At 37.5% G+C, this 19,909-nt stretch overlaps 1 protein-coding gene across 1 annotated transcript in view; it reads left to right on the top strand.

Moving 5' to 3' along the window:
- Positions 1-6,632: 6,632 nt before the first annotated feature.
- Positions 6,633-19,909, top strand: part of LOC131047845 (protein RER1B) — a 54,130-nt gene continuing 40,853 nt past the window's right edge. The window contains exon 1 of the mRNA XM_057981631.2: positions 6,633-7,440. Coding sequence (XP_057837614.1) covers positions 7,094-7,440 — 347 coding nt within the window. The 5' untranslated portion in view covers positions 6,633-7,093. The remainder of the gene's footprint in view (positions 7,441-19,909) is intronic.

Below are 19,909 nucleotides of genomic sequence, written 5' to 3'. Positions count from 1 at the left end.
GAAAGATCTCCTCCTATCAAGAGGATCATATTAAGGCTCTAAATTTCAAAAACTTTAAGATGAAAGAATAATTAATAGAACAATCAAAGGATTTAGAGGCTTTAACTCAAAAGAGTGAAAAAAATAGTATCTTAGGGGCCATGGATATGGCTATGGATGATGGCGATGCTAATGAAATCTGGAGAGTGTAAAAAAGAAAAAGAATAGAAAGAGGTGGGCTTCTTTTAATACGTGTATTCACTCTCACACCAAATGTGTTGCAAAGCCTTAAAGTTTTGTGCTTGGATTTTAGTGGATCCTTTTGGTTTCCTAGGTTATAGACAATATACCTTGTTAATGGGGATATAATATGATATCATGACTTCAAACTATCACACTTCCTTGGAGTCATCATCAAGTACTATTTGTAAATTTGAATATTTACTAGTTAATGTATGAGGTCCAACTCCCTAATGTTGAGCTTATCTAGCAAAAACAAACTTATACTAATTAATATTTAACAAGTACATAATAATATACTCCTTAAATTAATGTGTTTTTTATAACAAATATTACAAGATTAATATTATAAATTAGAATACTATATTATATTTCCTTACAATAACATCTAAAGAGTATAATATTTAGATTATATGACTCTTAATTTATAATTTAATAATATATTATATGATAAACTATCATATTATAATACTACATTTTAGTTTTTTTAATAATTTACACTATTTATTTTAATAATTTAATATATCATATAATTAGATTATTTTTAATAAATAATACAATATATCGTATAATTAGATTATTTTTACTAAATATTATATTATATTATATTAAAGTATGTATTATATTAATGTATAAAATTAACATCTAATATATAATTCAATATATGGCACTTCAAAATTAAATTATTAGTAAATTATAAAATAATAATTTAATATTAGTATATATTATTGCATAATATTTGTTATAGAAATACATATTAATTTAGAATATTAAAATAAATATACATGTCTACGAGCTTCTGGATTTGATTGTGTGAGCTTTTTTGCATCAATGTATCAGATCACACTGTATGATCCATCATTAAGATGAAAGTAGAGTGCAGTCACTCTACTTTCATCCTGATGATGGATCACAGAGTGTGATTCGAAATGTTGATGCAAAAAAGCTCACACAATCAAATCCATATGTTCATAGACATACTAATGGATTATGGAAATCTACTGATATTGATTAACACCCTTCACATGAGGGAATTGTGGTTCAAATCCAAGCAAATGGAAGCACTTAGGATCAAGCTTGCAAAGAAAGTTGCAGAGCTAGAGTTTCTCAAAAGGTCAGAGAGTGCTCTCTACTTTCATCCTAATGATGGATCATAGAGTGCGATTCAAAAAAATGATGAAAAAAAGCTCACACAATCAAATCCAGAAGCTCATATACATACTAATGGATTGTGGAAATCTAATGATATTAAAAAATATATATATATTTTTAATTAGAAAATATTGTCACAAAATTTTGCACCCTTGCCGAGCTATCAACTCAACATCCCCGTTTAATATGAAAGCAATCCTAAAGTGTGGGACCTTGCGCAATGGGGTTGAATCTCTGGCAAAGGCTAACTTCCTTTTCAATCTAAGTGTAGGTGTTGAACCAACTCAAAACTCCAAATTTGACTTCTAAGTCTATCCTAATAGCTTATAGAGGAAAAGGGAAGGAAGAAATGCTAAAATGAAAGGAGGTGATGCACTGGGATAAGAGATGTTTCTCTCTCGGACAAAGAATCAATCAAAATACCCATGAGATGCATAAATTCAATTGCACGAATAACCCCAAACACATGTATGGAGGTTAGAATTTGGTGAATGTTAAAAGGGGAGAAGGTTTCCCACAAGCCACACCCAAAAAAATAAATTTAACACAACATATACATGAGAGAAAGCCACAAAACATATACTTACAATGAAGGTAAGAAAACATACACAACATGCATAAGTTGAAGGGAGACCAGAATTATGATTTCACTTCATTCTAAGGCTAATGGTCAAACTTACAGTTGCAGAAATGTAAGAAATATACAAGTCTTCAAGAGAAGTGAAGGACTAGAGAGTAGCTCAAGCCAACAAGGGGAGAACCCTTTACAATGAGGCCTAACAACCTATATATATTAAACTAGTTGCAAAGGAGAGACCAATGGTCAAAGAGAGGAAGCCTTGACCCTAACGTGCATAGAGGAAAGTTAGTCAGGGACGACAAGGAGGTGCATAGACCTAACATGGTTTGCATGCAAGAAACTTGGCCATATCTCGACAAGCCAATCCCAAGAAGAAAAGTACTTCTAAAAGGTGGATTGTCTGACATTCCAAAATCAGGGTAGACAGACCTAACATGAAGACCATCAAGTAATCATAAATATGCATGGCTTTGGACTCCACTTGATGGCAATCTTGCAAAAATCATTCAATCCACCCTTGTAGCTCCACGAATGAACATATACAAGTCACATGAGTTGGTGGAGCATTAAGAGCCTTGGGTGTTGATCATGCCATCTAGAAGTGTTGATATCACTAGAGGTCGAACGTCGGGCCCAAGTGCAAGGGGAGTTGAGTCTTGGAACCTGGGTTTCGGGATTTTTGGGGCTCAAGGAAGGAAAGGACTTGAGAACTAGGAATTTTGGGATTTTGGGATCAAAGAAGGAAAAGGGCTTGAGAACTGGGATTCTCTCGATTCTAATGTTCAAGGAAGAAAAAGGGCTTGAGAACTGGGAATTTCAAGATTTTGAGTTTCTGGGTTGAAGGAAGAGAAAGGCTTGAGAAGTGGGAATTTCGAGATTTCGAGATTCTGGGGTTCAAGGAAGAGAATGTGCTTGAGAACTAGGAATCTCGGGATTTTAGGATTTTGGGGTTCAAGGAAGGAAAGGGCTTGAGAATTGGGAATTCTGGGATTTTGGGTTCAAGGAAAATAAAGGCTCAAGAATTTGGATTTCTGGGATTCTGGGTTCAAGGAAGATAAAGGCTTGAGAACTGGGAATTCTAGGATTCGATGATTTTGGGGTTCAAGAAAGAGAAAGGGATTGAGAATTGGGAATCTAGAGATTCTGGGATTCTATGTTCAAGGAAGACAAAGGGTTTGAGGACTAGGAATCTCATAATTCTGCTATTCCAGGGTTCAAGGAAGAGAAAGGTCTTGAGAACTTCTGCCTCCCGACAAGACAAAACTTAACATTTCATGATTCCATTGGTTTTGTCCTTGATCAACTGGGGCAACGACAGTCCATGGAGCATATCTTTGATTGGTTCTCATTGATGGATTAAGGATATCATAAAATGACAATAGTAAATGCAACCTTGAGGACTCCTTGCTTAAAATAGTAAATTTAACATAACAATTTGAACATTTAAGCTCAACCTATATGCTTGGAGCAATATATCAACTAGGGTATAATCAAAGTCCCCGACTTGCATCACATCTTCTAATTGTCCTTATTTACATACTTAAAAACATAAAAACATACATACTATCCTTTTTTGTCTCTTTCGTAGTAGTGTTTGATGAAGTCCTCATCCAAGCACACTCCTTCGACCACATCATCTACTTTAAAAATTGAACACCCATTGTAAATTTCCTCCACTGAGCACCTATCTTCTTTGACTGCTCAACTATGATGAAAGGCTTCCATGCCACCTTGTCCCCTACATTATTTACTCTATGGAAGTCATCTGATAGAAAATCCTGACACCGCTTCTTGACACCATCAATGATTCCTCAAAACCTCTTGCAAATTCCTCTTCCACCAAAGCCTTCGTCAACTATTTGATGTCCTCATTCTCTTCACCCAAATCTAGTAAGGATGCCATGAACATGGAGGGGATATTGGTGTTAACCCCATATCTATTCAAGCATAACATGAAATCCTCCCCAAGCACCTATTCAAAGACAAATGGATCTAGCCCACTCTACATTTGGAATACCTGTTGTAATCTCTTCTTCAAAATTTCTCCCAAAAAAGACATTTTCCACTTGTTGTAGGTTAAAATTATAAGAGTATCCATACCATCCAATTTTCCACAACAAATATATAAATTCAACCCAAATACAAAAGCCTTCCTATTGTCATAATCTTCATAAATATTTTCTTCTACCAACAATAATATCATATGCTTCACCATCTCCATTTACTAGATTGAGAAGAGTGTCCATCGATAACACTTGTCATCATTAGAATGCCACCTCATGTCATCTAATGCTTCAATTGCTAAATTTGCCAAAGCACCCACCTCACAATTAGCCTTTTGAAAAATGTGATTTTTTTTTAACCCTTCAAGATTTTTTGAGGATCACCAATGCTTCACTTAATAGTGTTTTAAACTTCAAATTATGAATTTCTCCTACCCTAACTGCATTCACAATAGTTTGTGAATACCCTTCAACAACTACTCTCTTCAATTTTAAATCTCGACATAACTAAAGACCCAATGCTAATTTTGCCTCATTATTCTGGCAATGACTATCCAACGCTTACAATGCACCAAGACATCACTATCTTTTATAGTTTATAAATACATTATAATAGATGTTTGGTGCATTCTATGGGCTGGATAGACATTCCCCATTGTTTGTGCCATGAGTTAGTTTTTTTTTTTGCTTTCCTAATCACCATCTCATTCCAATCCATTGCTATATCTACACCTAGTGCCATAGACTCCATGGTTTCCCCTAGAAGTGTTGTCAAAGTTTAGTGTATACAACCCTTCTTTTGATGGTAGTCATTTAGCTTCTAGTCTTTTCCTTCCATGTTAAACTCCATTGACCCATTAACAAAAAAAATAATTTTTTTTTTTAACAAAATTATCTTAAATAATTTTGAATAGCAATTTAAAAATTTTCCTTATAAAATCATCTTGAAAATATTTTTAACTAAATATTATTATTTTAATAAAAAATTATACACAAAAATGCTTTTATTTATGTATGCATATTTAATTATAAAGCTAATAATAAATATATTTTTTACTTTAATAAACTAAATTTGACTTTTTACAAAATGCATCTATTTCCTTAGAAATCATGGGGTTACATATTTTAAAAGTAAAGTAATATTGATTTGAAAATATATTTATTACGTTCTTTAAGAAGAATTGGATTCCCAATGTTCAATCTGGTTTTAAAGAAATTTAGTTTAATTTGGTTTATAATTTGATTATGGTTTGATTTGGTTTAGGATTAGGACTCATTTTGGTTTAGTGTTAGGTTTATAATAGATTTTTGGTTTAGGTTTAGAGTTAGGTTTTAATTTAGTTTAATATTTAATTAGGATCGGACTATGGTTCAATTTTATAGTTCAAATTTGTTTAGGGTTGGGAATTGATTTGGTTTATGATTTGGGTTTAGTTGCTTGAGTGTATAGTTTAACTTATTTTTTTTTGTGTTAAGGTTAGAGTTCAATTTGGTTTAAATATAAAGATATACTTTTTTTTTATTGGTAAGAGGTACTTTTTAAAGGTGCCAAGCACTAATTTTGTTCAAATCTGCAAGCACACTAGCCCAGTGAAAGTACCAAGCTTGCAAGCATAGCAGCCCATCGGTGATTTGAACCTTGGTGGCAGTATCACCAAGCAAGTGTTTTAACCGTTGTACTACATGGGTCACCCCCAAATATAAAGATATACTTTTAACATAATTAAATAAATTATTATTATTTTTGATTGGTAAGGGATTGAAGTCATTAATGCTTTTGACTGGAGCTATGAACTAGTGAAGCCACATTTTTGAGGGACCTCATCCTCAAAGATGTATTTTGCCATTGCGCGCGCATCACATCTCCACCTTATCACTCCGTTGCACGTGCATGGCAACTCACCCTTATATCTCCTCTACCTCGTGCAAGTGAAACCTTATCTCTCTCCCACCACGCACAAGTGTCTCCTTATCTCTCCATCCTTGTGCGTAGTTATCTCCTTATCTCTCCATTCATCACGTGCAGGGGTCACCTTATCTCTCCATTGCCTACACGTAGGTATCTCCTTATCATTCCATTGCACCAACCTTCTCCTCCTCTCCTTATCTCCTACTCGCTATCCTCAGTCATAGTTTCCTCATCACTCCAATCCGACTCCTCTGCCTACCTTCTTCTGTCCTCTGTTGCAATGACGTGACTTACCGTGACTGTCAATAGGGTTCGTGACTTACTGTCACACTGCGGGTTCATCCCCAATTTAAATAATTTATTATTATAATTATATTATTATTATTTTTAAATCAAATCAGACTCTAACCTTAAAAAAAAAACCAAATTAAACTTGCACTCAAACAATTGAACCCAAATCCTAAACCAAATCAAGCCCTAACCCTCAACAAATTTGAACTATAAACCTAACCCTAACCTAATCCTAATTGGATATTAAGCCAAATTAAAGCCCAACTCTAAACCTAAATAAAAAATCTATTGTAAACCTAACACTAAACCAAAATGAACCTTAATCAAAATTATAAACCAAATTAAACTATCTTATTTTTAATTATAAATTTGTGTCTCTATACATAATATCTCCCGCCCCCCTCCCCGGTCAAGCCTTTCTCTAATTGAAGTTGGATTTAATGATACTCTCCCTATTGTGCCGGTCAAAATAACTCAAATTGATTTGTGCACGACAGGAAAACCCATAAAATAAATCGTATAAGGCAAAATGATTATCTCTCGTTTCCGCAAACCACCTGTTATCCAAAAGCCGTTTCCGAAGGCCATGTGAATTCTCAAGAAATTTTTGTCCTAACATTTGCAACTATTCGCTGCTGCTTAAAACATTTTCATATCGACAACTATCGTGAACCAAAAACAATCAATGCCAATCTGACTTCAGATCGTCGTATCAGATTTACCCCATGCATTTTCTACTGTGAAAATATTGCCGTTTTCAGAGCTCAATTCGAGCAATAGTTGCTGACTTTCGAGCTACAAACAATTGTAGAGCTTATTCGCATTACAGAGCTGTTTAGTACGGTATGGCCTTATAAATCTGCATGAAAACGCTAATATTACAAGTAAAACAAGGGTCGAAATCCCCAACTAGGATAAATTAAAGCTTCATTGAGGGTAATGGAAGGGTTTACAGGCGATGGAGGGCAATCCGTGCCGCTTGCCAGATGGAGGAGCAATTTTTCAAGGAGATTTCAGTACTATTTGGATAAATCGACCCCGCACCCTTTACGCAGATGGCTCGGCACTTCTGTTGCTGCGATTATATACATTTTGAGGGTTTATTACGTGCAGGGGTTTTACATTGTGTCTTATGGATTAGGGATTTATGTGCTCAATTTGCTGATAGGGTTTCTGTCTCCTCAAGTTGATCCTGAAATCGAAGGGATGGATGGGGTCTCTTTGCCAACCAAGGGTTCCGATGAGTTCAGGCCCTTCGTTCGCAGGCTTCCCGAATTCAAATTCTGGTTTTTACTACACCTTATCCTTTTATAAAGTTGTTCAGGTCAACCATTTGATGCTTCAAGCTGCCTTAATCCATACTAGTTATGGAAACAGGCTTAAGGAAGGATCTTGTATCTCTACAAAGGATCAAGTCTACCTTTGGCGGACTCTATGCAGTGAAATTTGATTTAGTCCACTTTTTTGCACGCAGTCTATAACAAAAAGGAAAACTAAATCTACAGTTTGGCTCCCACTCTGTATTGAAAGTTGATTTAATCTATTGGCATATGCACAGTCCATATTAGTCATGAAATCTAACCTGGGGAAATATTTTGCATATAACAGAAGATTACCTAACTTTCGGTCCATTCTTATGCAATGATAGTTGATTTAATCTTTTGTACTAAAGCCAAACTTTAGTAGTCATAAAAACAGGTTTGAGGAATAAATTTACTACAATAAAAAACGGAATTTCCTTCCCATTCACTCCATGCAATGAAAGTTGACTTAATCTTTTGTTATGCGCGGAATCAACAAAAGTTACCAAATCGGAGATGGAAAATTTGTAGAACAAATGGTTAAATCAAATGCTCGGTCCACTGTATGCAACGAAAATTGATTCCATCTTTTGTTGTATATGCAATCCATAACATTTATGAAAACAAACTTGGAGAAAGAAATTGTGTGCAAAAAGAGATTAACCTTTCTGCCAACTCTAGGCAGTGAAATTGATTTAATCTTCTGTTCCAATTCCTTTGCTAAAGTTTTGGGCCAATTATTTTTTCTATTTTGTTCAGTAGCCTGCAAGGTGATTTAAACTTTTATTCAACATTATTAACTATACTTCCTTCGCTGAAATTTTGGGGTACTTCTTTTCTAATATATAGCTGTCCCAATGGTGATTCTACTATTGTTCTATGCAAATTTGTTTGCTGAGTTCTTTGTTTGTCAAAATTTCTTTGGCAGATGTATTGGGCCGCTCCTTGGCCTATAACATTGAGTGGGCTGAGAGGTGATTGGATCTTTTGTGCCCTGCAGATTCTTTGCTGAACACTAGGGCCAGTCTCTGTTTTATATAATATCAAGTGACTCAATGTATTGATTTAGTCTTTTGTTGTACTTAATGTAATGTCCCCTACTAGGAGGCTGCCTGTTTAACAAGCATCATTATACATTATTATGCCTTAGTACAGATTATTAAGCTAGAGACAATTAATTGTTCGTAAATAATTATTATATTAGACACATCCTTATTTCTTTCCTAACCCTAATGGAGGATGGGGAATTACAGTCATAGGGTGCTTGGAAACCACCTCCACAAGTAGGCCCAAGGGTTTCATGAACACCGGTCAATACCACCTCTTGGGGCTCACCTAATTTGGGATGGAATTACTCTGCCTCTCCCTACACAAACCAACCTATCCTTCCAAAGGCATTAGCGAAAGATTAAAGACTCTGTCATTAATATAACATCTTTCACTAATTATGAATATATGTGCTTTGATATGTATGTATATTTAATCATTTCTTGTATAATACTGAATTTATTATTATTAGCCAGATATATATTTATATATATCTTATATTATGGTCTTACTCTATTTATTTAATCATATGCATATTTATTATCATTTTTATTTGTATAATCATATGTATATTTATTGTCATTTTTACCAGAATTAATATTTGTCAGTCAGCATAATTAATCCTTTAATTCATAATGAGCAGATACAGCATACCAATCTGCTGTTTGTAAATAATTACTTGCCAATGAATGATCGATCTGAAGCCTGCAGATTGATATTCCTTATCACTGCCTTTTTCTCTCCTTCACCGTTCATCCCCATGCATATCACCAAGAACAAGGATGTTACTGCCCGTAACTTAATAACAGTTCTGATCTGATCTGATCGAAGGTGTTCTATTGTGAGGGAGAGGTCACACCTCTTCATCATGTATTCCCTTTGGCAAGAGACACACCCTTTCACCATTAGCACCTTTTGAAAGAGTGCATCTCTTCATTATTTTTGCCCTTTGAAAGGGACACAACCTTTCACAATCAGATCTGCACTTCTGATTCCTAAATTATACCCCCTTCAAATGAGTTCTCTTCTCCCTTTTATACCTCATATTTGGGGGAGCCACAACTTATCATTTCATGCCTTTTGACCATTCATTAACATTAATCAAATTTAATTATATTTTAATTTAATTTTAATTTTAATTCTTTTGTATTTTAATTTTATTATTATTTTTTTTAATAGATTAATAACTGCAGGGCAGCAACCTTGTATTAATCAAAATTTGAAAAATACAAACCTGGTTCAGAAAGAGCCGCAGGGGGAAAGAACCAGGAAGAAAACCCCCTACCATTGCTCCAAACAACGACCAAAAGCCAGCTGAGCTGGCGAGGATCCTACATTGCTAGACAAAATCAACCGGATGAGAACAAAATGCTGGCTGTTACTATGCCTAATTTGGCCAAAGGCCTACAATCTTCTTAACAGTACAAAGAACTTGAGAAATGGAATAACAAAGAGAACCGACACACAGAGCCGAGGAGGTCACAATATTTCAAGATTCTTCAGAGCTTGAATCTGGGTCCTCATCACTGAGAGCAGGAGCAGCAGCAACATCCAATATTACCGGGCAATCATTCCCGCAAGCAGCATGAGCCAACGATTCCGCTTTTTCCCAGGGGTGGCGGACATCGTCTGGAAACCGCTCTTCACCACGACCAAAGACCCCAAGAGTTGCCATCGTCTATGTCACTATTGGCCAAAATACCAATGTCTCCTCTGCCCGAAAGCCCTTCATCCCGAATATAGGTTCTTCTCTAGGCAGCCGTGAAGCCGGGCAGTATTCCGGCAACCTTGAAAAGGAACTCGATATTTCTGTTAATGTTAGGCCAGGAGGCCTCCAAGGCTTTGAAATCAAGAGAGGTTACTATCACCTCTTTCCTCACCTCCACACCATTTCCCAAACTCATATAATAATTTTGGGGAAAGGGCATTCTGAGATTGCCGTCGGCATTATCTAGTATGACGTCAATTTCCCCAAGGAAGCGTTGCTCGAACACCATTTGAGTGAGCAGCTTCGCCCTTTGCTTGCTAGTCCCCATGTAGAGCAGCATCGCTAAAAAGAAAGCCAGAATGTCTGCATTGGCTCTATATCTGTGCTAAGCATTTAAGAATTCCTTCCCCAAAATTCTTTTTACACAATGCAGAATCAAAGGGTGGTTTGAGGAAAGAACTGATTGCAGGCGCTTATCAGAAATTTTGCCTAGAAATGCCATCTGACGGCATGTTGCCTCCAACAAAATCGGTGTATCCATTGTATAAACAATAGAGCAAGAAAGGGGAAGAGATGGATATGCTTAAATTAAGCAGGCCTTCCTTTATTTATCTCGTCAGCTCATAAAGGTTGAGGAGCTCGAGCAGCTGGCTAAATTGTGCTAAATTACTTCGCACAAACAAAACACATATTAAGCATGTTACCTTTATTTGCAATTTATTGCCTCTTTGATGTCTGCCGCCGTCCGACTTTATCATATCCAATAGTATTTATGGGCATTGGATTACCTTTCTGACAACATCTACACCGGAACTGGGGTTAATGACCCCGATAAGATCATATTATCAGAACCATTGATCCATGCCTGAAGCAAACGGGAGCCATGAAATACCCATCAATCGAGGATTACCGGTAGGAGACAAATGCAAGAGACCTATGCAACTGACAACATAGCCAACCGTTAGACCTCGCAGCCCGGGGGGGATACCCCTACCGGTAAGAGCCAGAAGGAAACCACAATCGAAGAAAAAGCCCACACCCGGTAAGAATTCACCCCTGGTAAGTACTACAAACCGGTAGAGGCCAAGACCATCGGGGAAACAAAGCCGTTTCATTCTTAGACCAAGATAGGTTGCATCACTTAAACCATATTAACCACCATAATCAAATACAGATGTGCCATAACCGTATGTCCGGATCAGGGCCTCCATCCGCACAGGGTGACTTGAGGAGAGAACCGATTGCAGCCGCTTATCAAAATTTTGGTAGATTATCTTTTTGACAACATCTATTCCGACATTGGAGTAAATGACCCTGGTAAGACCATATTACCGGAACGTAATAAATACCATATTACCGGAACGTAATAAATACTGGTAAGAGACAAGTGCAAGAGACCTATGCATATGACAACATCGCCAACCGGTAGAGACCGCGCAGCCAGGTGGGATACCCGTACCGGTAGGAACCAGAAGGATACCACAATCAAAGAAAAACCCACACCCAGTAAGAGTTCATCTCCCAGTAAGTACTACAAACCAGTAGAAACCAAGACCATTGGGGAAACAAAGCCGGATCATTCATCTGCCATGATAGGTTGCAACACTTTAACCATATAAATTGCTATAATCAAAATTTATCTATGCCCTAGCCGTAAGCCCCGGATCAAGGCCTCCATCTACAATTGCCATCTTAGATAGTCTGTCTGCTTCCATATTACCTTCTCTATAGATATGGCTAATCTGAAATTCTTTAATGGTCTCAAGCAAATCTACCATCGGTCGAAGCCATAGGTTACGATGCCAACTAGGGGTTTGGTTACTACGAACAACATTGATAACATTTAATGAATCACCCTCCAAATGGATTCTTTTTATCCCCAACTCAATTCCCAATTGCAAACCTCTTAATGCTGCTCGGAATTCAGCCTCATTGTTAGTGGCCATACCGATATCTTCAGAGATTTCCTTAATACAGATACCTTCAGAATCTCTAATAATACATCCAATTCCACTCCGCCCTGGATTCCCTATAGAGGCACCATCGAAGTTAATCTTATGCCATCCTGGATCTAGGATTTCCCATTTAACACCCAATCTTGGATTAACCGGTATCTCAGGGTTACCACTTCCAAAAAGCGGGGGGATGATCAAATTTGGGAATGCAAGCTTTAGCTTCCAATCCCAGTCAGTGTATAGATTCTTTTTCAGTGATTTGGACTTAGCTGATTCATTCAGGAGCTCAACCAGGTGATTCTCAATTTTCCCACAGAGGGCAATCTGGCCCATATCTTTATCCTAGAAAATTCTACGATTCCTCTCTTTCCAAATTTCCCAAATCAGCAGTGAGGGTAGGATGACAAATAAGTCCCCAAATAATGCCTTGCATTTTGATTTAGGCCATAGTAGAAACCAATCATCCAAACCTTTCGGAAAAGGGCATGCAAGATTTAATTTACCCATAAAATGCCACCAACAGTTGCTGGAGAATTTGCAGTGAAGCAGAAGGTGATCAATTGTCTCCTCTTGATTTCGACATAATACACATCTACTAGGTCCATTAATACCCAATTTAAGGAGTCTTTCACTGGTTAGAATCTTCCTCTGAAAAGCCATCCAAGCAAAGGATCCTGCTTTAGGAAGTAGATGTTTGTGCCAAAACAGATTAACCGGTCAATCCTTCTTATCTACAACAACTTCTTTCAATATATAGCCAAAACATACCTTATACTTACCATCAGACGAGCCACACCACCTAATGATGTCCTCATCCGAGGATGGATGAATGATTCGATTCCTTAGAATACCGGCAAAAATGTCTTTCCGATTTTGGACTAAGTCCAAGGGGTCCAGAGAATTCCACACCCACCTGTCAATACCATTCTCCTTAACTGAATGACCATAATCACAGATTTTGTGTCCCCAAAGCCGGCATGTTTCTCTCATTATAGATTGAAGAGCGGGGTTATGACACAAGGCTTCTTCGCCACTCCGAGAATCCAGCCAGAAGGATGCATTCCTCCCATTTCTGACATCCCAAGTGACCTGATCGCTTATGATTTCTCTGCATTCTAGAGTAAAATTCCAAATGGTCGAACCCCTGGGTGGGTTGATAACTGTGAGAATCCTTTTAGGCTCAAGTGAGTCCAGATATTTGTGTTTTAGGATTCTTACCCACTTCTGATTACCACCTCTACAAATTTCCCATACCAATTTTGCTCCCATAGCCAAATTCATAATAGAAATCTGTCGAATTCCAGCACCCCCAGCATTTTTTGGTTGACTTATTTTATTCTAGGCAATTAGGGGAAATTTCCCTTTGTCATTCGACCCATTCCAAAGGAAATTCCTCATTATAGTAATTAACTCATCTTCTATGGCAGCCGGTAGTCTCAAGCAAGCCATGGAAAAAACCAGTATGGCAGAGAGGACTGATTTTATCATAGTAAGCTTACCGGCAGATGATAACCACTTCCCCTTCCAATTTTCAAGCCTAGATTTACATTTCTCAATAAGATGCGTCCAATAGCAAATCTTATTACTGCCAATGAAAAGAGGAGTCCCAAGGAATTTACTTGAAAAGTTTGCAACTCTTAAATTGAGGATCCTTGATAGAACACCTTGCATATTCGGCAAAGTGTTGATAAAGAAAACTTCTGACTTGTTCCAATTGGTTTTTTGCCCTGATGCCAATAGTCATCTAGGCAAGTATTTATAGTCCTTGCCTCTCTTCTACTAGAGACTCCAAATAGAATAGTATCATCAGCAAATTGCAAGTGGGTTGAATGTTCAACTCCTGTAGCCACATTGACACCCAGCTAGCGACCATTATGGTGAAGAGATTTAATCAACCGACCTAAGGCTTCAGCCATAATTATAAACAAAAATGGCGACATAGGATCCCCTTGGTGAATACCTCTCGTTGAAGGGAAGAAACCATGAGATGAACCATTAACCAAAACTGAGAATTTGGGTGTTGATAGAGAATTCTTGACCCATGTGATCCATTCATTGCAGAAGCCAAATTTCCTCAATACTTCTACAAGAAATTCCCTGTCCACTGTATCATATGCTTTCATAATATCCAACTTTAAAATCATACAAGAATCTTTAGTTTTCCTTGCAGTGTGGAGTGTTTCATGAGCAGTGATGATGCCTTCAACAATAGAGCGTCCAGGGTCTACAAGAAATTCCCTGTCCACTGTATCATATGCTTTCATAATATCCAACTTTAAAATCATACAAGAATCTTTAGTTTTCCTTGCAGTGTGGAGTGTTTCATGAGCAGTGATGATGCCTTCAACAATAGAGCGTCCAGGGGCAAAGCCACTCTTTCATCTGAAATAATATGTTTTAGAAGAGGTTTCATTCTGTTGGCAATGATCTTTGTTACTATTTTGTAGACTGAATTGCATAATGAAACTGGTCTAAAATCACCCATTTGCTGAGGGTTCTTCTTTTTCAGGACTAAAGCTAGAAAGGTGTGATTAATAGCTCCCAGCATAGTCATTCTTTTTCTGGATTCTTCTACCGCTAGGTGTAGGTCCTGGGCAATAATGTCCCAAAAATGCTGAAAGAAGGCCACAAGAAAACCATCAGGGCCTGGAGTCTTATCATGATTCAGCTGGAAGGTAACTTTCCTGACTTCATCTTAGTCAATGGGTTTGAAGAGCTCTTTATTGTGTCTTTTAGTGATTATAGAAGGGATTGAGTCTAGAATTCCGTTTCTTGCTTCCTGACCACTCTGGCATTTACCATTCAACAAAGATTCAAAATGTCTTGCTGCTTCCCGGGCAATATCCTCATAGTCCCTGGCAATACTACCATCCGGCCTCACAATCTCCAATATTCCGTTCTTGTTTCGGTTGGCAATAACAGATCTGTGGAAGAACTTGGTATTTCTATCCCCATCCTTGAGCCAAAGTTCCCTAGATTTCTGCCTCCAGTGAATTTCTTCATGCCAAAGAATTTCATTTAGTTCAGCATTAAGAGAGCTCTTCCTTTTGAAAAGTTCTTCATTCATGCCTGTCTTTATGACAGAATTGGTTATTTCCTCCAGCTCTGCCGTGACCCTGAGTTTCACCTTATGGATGTTTTGGAATTGACTCAAGTTCCACTCTTTGATTTTGATCTTAATATACTTGAGCTTCTTATTTAGCTTGAACAACCTCGAGTTATTTCCTAGTACCGGCTCATTCCACCATGCTGCTATCAATTCATGTAGTTCCGACACTCTGAGCCACATCATCTCAAACCGGAAAGGGTTGCCACCCTCGGATTGTCCTATAGACACATTTAGGCAAATAGGGAAATGGTCTGATCCTACAAGGGGTAGAATAGTTGATTCAAGGATAAGATTTTGTTCAAGCCAATCACCGGCCACCAGAAACTAGTCTAGACGTTCTGCAATGTTAGTGAAACTGGTTCTCCAATTTGTCCATGTGAAGGTTCCATTCTTCGGGGCAACATCCAATAGCTGATTCTTTTCTACAAATTCCTAGAAGTCTTTCTGAACCGTACCAATCCTTTGAATACCACCCTTCTTTTCATTACTTGCTAGGATAGCATTGAAGTCGCCTGCAAACACACAGCTGCCCTTAGAAATATTTTGGAATCTGTTTGATAGAAGTGCCCAAAGTTCTCGTTTGTCATTAGCAGCAGAGGGTCCGTAGACATTAAAGAGATTGAAACTCTCATTTTTGCATAAACTAGTGACCAGACAATGTTGCCAATATTTATCTTCTCCAAGGAGTGTGATTTTAACATTCATAGGATTCCAGATTATTCCCATACCACCAGAGGCCCCCTTGGATTGCCTCAATAGACCTTTCCATTGTTTCCATGTTTTCATTTTTTTTTTCTATCTCAGCCTGACTCCATTTAGTTTCCTGTAATACCCCAATATCTCCCTTAGTCTCATCAATCTGGCGCTTAATTAAGTGCCATTTGTCAGGGGCATTAAGGCCGTTGACATTCCAGGATAGTAGCCTCATTGATCCTGGGGAAGGGGGGTCCCCTTCCCTAAATTAAGTTTGGATTGCCCACTAGTCGCACCTGCAATTTTCAGCATTGTTTTCCTTGATTTGCGCCCCCTTTTGCCCTTTGGTTTAAAGTTTGGAGCGTTAATATATGAAGCAGTCTTCCCAAAACCTTTCGCAGTATTATCCATTATAAGGTTGGCAACTGGTTCAAAATCTTCTTCCCATTCCGAGGCAGAGGAAACAATTTCTCCTTCTTCCAGGTCAGTGGTGATGCCTTTCTTGCCCAAAACACCAGAGGCGTTTGGATCAACTGGCAGAGGGGGAATATTCTCATCCTCCGTCACCCTAAATTCACCGACCTTAGTGGATTCTGAGGAAAGAGAAGCTGCGAGCTCTGTTGTAATTTCATTTTGAAGGGATTTAGCATCTTCCAATAGATTCAGTAGAGCTTGAGCACTATCACTGTTGTTAGTATGGATTTGTTGCTGGCTAGATACAACGAGGGGAGAATTATCAACAAGATTATTAATTTCCACCTCCTTCATACTGGCCGCTGAGGATTGTTCTACATCATTTGTTCCCAGTATTTCTGTATTTTCCTTATATGACTTCACATCAGCCGACTTAGTTTGCATACAAGCATAACTTCTTAAGATAGAGGCCGAAACTTCACATTCAAGACCAATATGTTCCCTTGAGAGGCATTTGGGGCAAAGATGCAACTGATCTTCTTTGTCGATCCTTTGAATCCATACCTTGCCGGCACCAATAATTTTGACTTCTTCAGGGATTCTGGAAATTTGGCCGGTATTAATGCATATCCTGATAAAACTACCCCAAACCCTATCCTCCAAAATGTCATCGACATATACAAAAGTGCCAAGCTCTTTGCAGATGTCTTTAATAATCTCAACGTTCCAATAGTTCGATGGGCAGTTGTATAGCTTTAACCAGATTGTGCTTTCTGGTAAGGTATGAAACCGGGGATTGAAATTAGGTATCCAATCAATAATATGCACTCCAATCCCATCCAAAGTATAAGGACCTTTATTTTTAGCATTCCATATGTCCTCTTTTTTCATAAATTCAATCAGATAGTAATCATTCGGAAGAATATTGAAGTTAATATCCTCCCCCCATTGCGATCTACACCATTTCTCAAAATTTCCCCTTAACCATTTACCTCCACCCCATTTAGTAAAAAAACAGCAATCTTGAAGATTTGACCTAGCCAAATTGATCTTGTTATCATCCAAAGTAACAGTGGGTCTTGAGATTTTCCTTACCGGTTTGTGAATGTCTGGATAAACCGATGGTTGGTATCTTCGCCAGGGTTCATTTTGCCCCACTCGATCCAATAATAATGAAACCAACCATCATTGCTCCATGAAAAGCCATTCTTCTTCCATGCTTGCAAGTTTATTGGCCCGAGGTTAGTATTTGTGTAGGGATGACTAATATCTATTTTCCTCTGTGGTCTTAGATCCTTATATCTTCTCTGCACGGGATTAGGTAAATCCACCTTCCATGGCCGGCCTGGGATCTGATCTTTACTTGCTGATGGCTCAAGAGCTGGTCGCTTGCTGGCAGTGTGGCTCGTCATTGCTTCGATAGGAAAGGCTTCGTCAGCTTCGTCGCTCCATGATCTAATCTTCCCCTGACCTCCCTTACCTTGGATTGGAGCCACAACAACGTGCTCGCCGGTTAGGAGCCTGCTGCTGCCGCTGCCTCTGCCGAATTCGCCACCTTCGCTCGCCATCGTTTCAATAGTTAATTTAATTCTATTTTAATTTTATTATTATTATTTATTATTAAATTATATTTCAAAGTGGGGACATTACACTTAATTTCTTTCTGGAAGCCTTGTTAAGTTCTTAGTATTTTCCAATAAAATGTCTGCACTGATTGGGTCTAATTGTGATCTCAATTTCTGTTTTTTTTTTGTTGTTGTAAAATTTGTGTGGTCTAGAGTTTTTTTGTTATAGACTTCCCTGTTACACTGATGTTATTTGTGGACATTATTAGGTATGCTATTTTGATTTGAGGAAATGTTTTTTTAATTAAAAACATGGCTTGTTGGAGTGTGAGAGGATCATATATGTAGAAAATTGTAATACGATATAAGCTAAAGTTAGGAGTAAGGCGACAAAGTAAACTGGTGGAGTCAATGAGAGGTGAATAATTTTATTTGTAGACGTGACTAAGAAAATATTGCACCATTTTGCTTGTAAATTGTTCTGTTGCATATTAGATTTTTTTGGCTAGATAATGCATCATTGCCCATAACTAAACTTTTTAAAACAGAGGGAAAAATATAGGTTACAGGAAGATGCCATTTGATGAAAACATTTCTTAATATGTTTCAAGCTGGTGCTGAAAACTCTTGGCTCCCCACCACTATACCTTGCTGTGAATTTTATTTTTAAAATTCAAGCAGTCAACAGTAAGGATTTTGTGGAAAAGATTGTGTTTATTGCACTTTTTTAATGGAACATGTAGCGTGCAATCTCCTGTAGCACAAGAGTAGCAGCAATTGCTCCTTCCATGGGACCCCTCTTCTAGCAGAAGCATGTCTTGCTTGGTAAATCTTATATGTTATCTTTAACAATGGTGTGGATTATGCATGGAAGCACGTTCTTAAGATTTATAAACATTCAGGTCATAATTGTTACACCATAGCCACATTAGAATTCTTTTACATCAGCATGTAAGTAAATAGATCACCTGGCCAGTGAAAACAGCTTTTTGGGCCAACAGTTTCATTTATCCAAAGTGACACAAACCTCAGTGATCCGTATCTGATGGATATTTGTAGGGCAATTCACTAACACGGATTTATCATTTACCATTTATTTACGTGCCAGTCTAATGTTCTATGAATCTATACTACTAAAATCAACTTACTAAGGCCTATAAATCGATGTTTGTTATAGCTACAGGCTTCTATCTGAACCATACATCCATTATTCAATTGTATACATATTTGCATACATGCCCACAAGGTTTATCAATGGGCCTTCACACCCCTCTTATGCAACCACCAACATGTGACACTTCCAACTTGTGGGAAAATGGAAGAAGTTTATCAACTCTCTAGGTTGTATGCGAGTGAATTCTTTTCCTACTTTATCTTATGAACAAATCTCTTGAATGCTTGCTCAAATGCTTGAATTAATGTTATATTTGCATAGAATGAGAATAAGCAAGTAAATGAATCAAACAACCATCAAAAGAAAGTAGGTCAAGGTTTCAATCTCAAGAAACTCAACATGGGAAAATTCCAGAAGAGTGGGCCAGCAATTTTCATTTCCACTACCATTTTGCAGGATTTACAGGCCAATTGTAATGTCCCTTTTAGATTTTCCTTTTTTTGAGTAATAAAATTTAACTTGCAGTTATATTTGCACAATTAATTATTAATAAAAATTCCTGGTTTTAACTGGCTGATCAAATAATTACTGCTAAAATTAAATTTGTTGAATTTGGATACTCAGAAATCTGCCCCAATTTATATTAGATATTATTTTCTGTACTATTGTCAATTTTCTTCAGTTCTACAGCAGTTTAATGCCTTTGGTAAATATTCTGGTAGTCTGCCTGAGTTGGGTTTTTGTTTACAAATTCATTGCGAAAAATAGAGGGTTTCAGCTTTTCATTCTTCAATTTTCAGTTTTTGAGGGCTTTTCTTGTCAGGCTGTAGAGATACAGTCCACACTCCA

This window comes from Cryptomeria japonica, chromosome 4 (genome assembly GCF_030272615.1).
Source record: "Cryptomeria japonica chromosome 4, Sugi_1.0, whole genome shotgun sequence".
Lineage (NCBI taxonomy): Eukaryota > Viridiplantae > Streptophyta > Pinopsida > Cupressales > Cupressaceae > Cryptomeria > Cryptomeria japonica.
The sequence above is the reverse complement of the archived record's forward strand: the minus strand, read 5'-3'. Positions and strand labels throughout refer to the sequence as shown.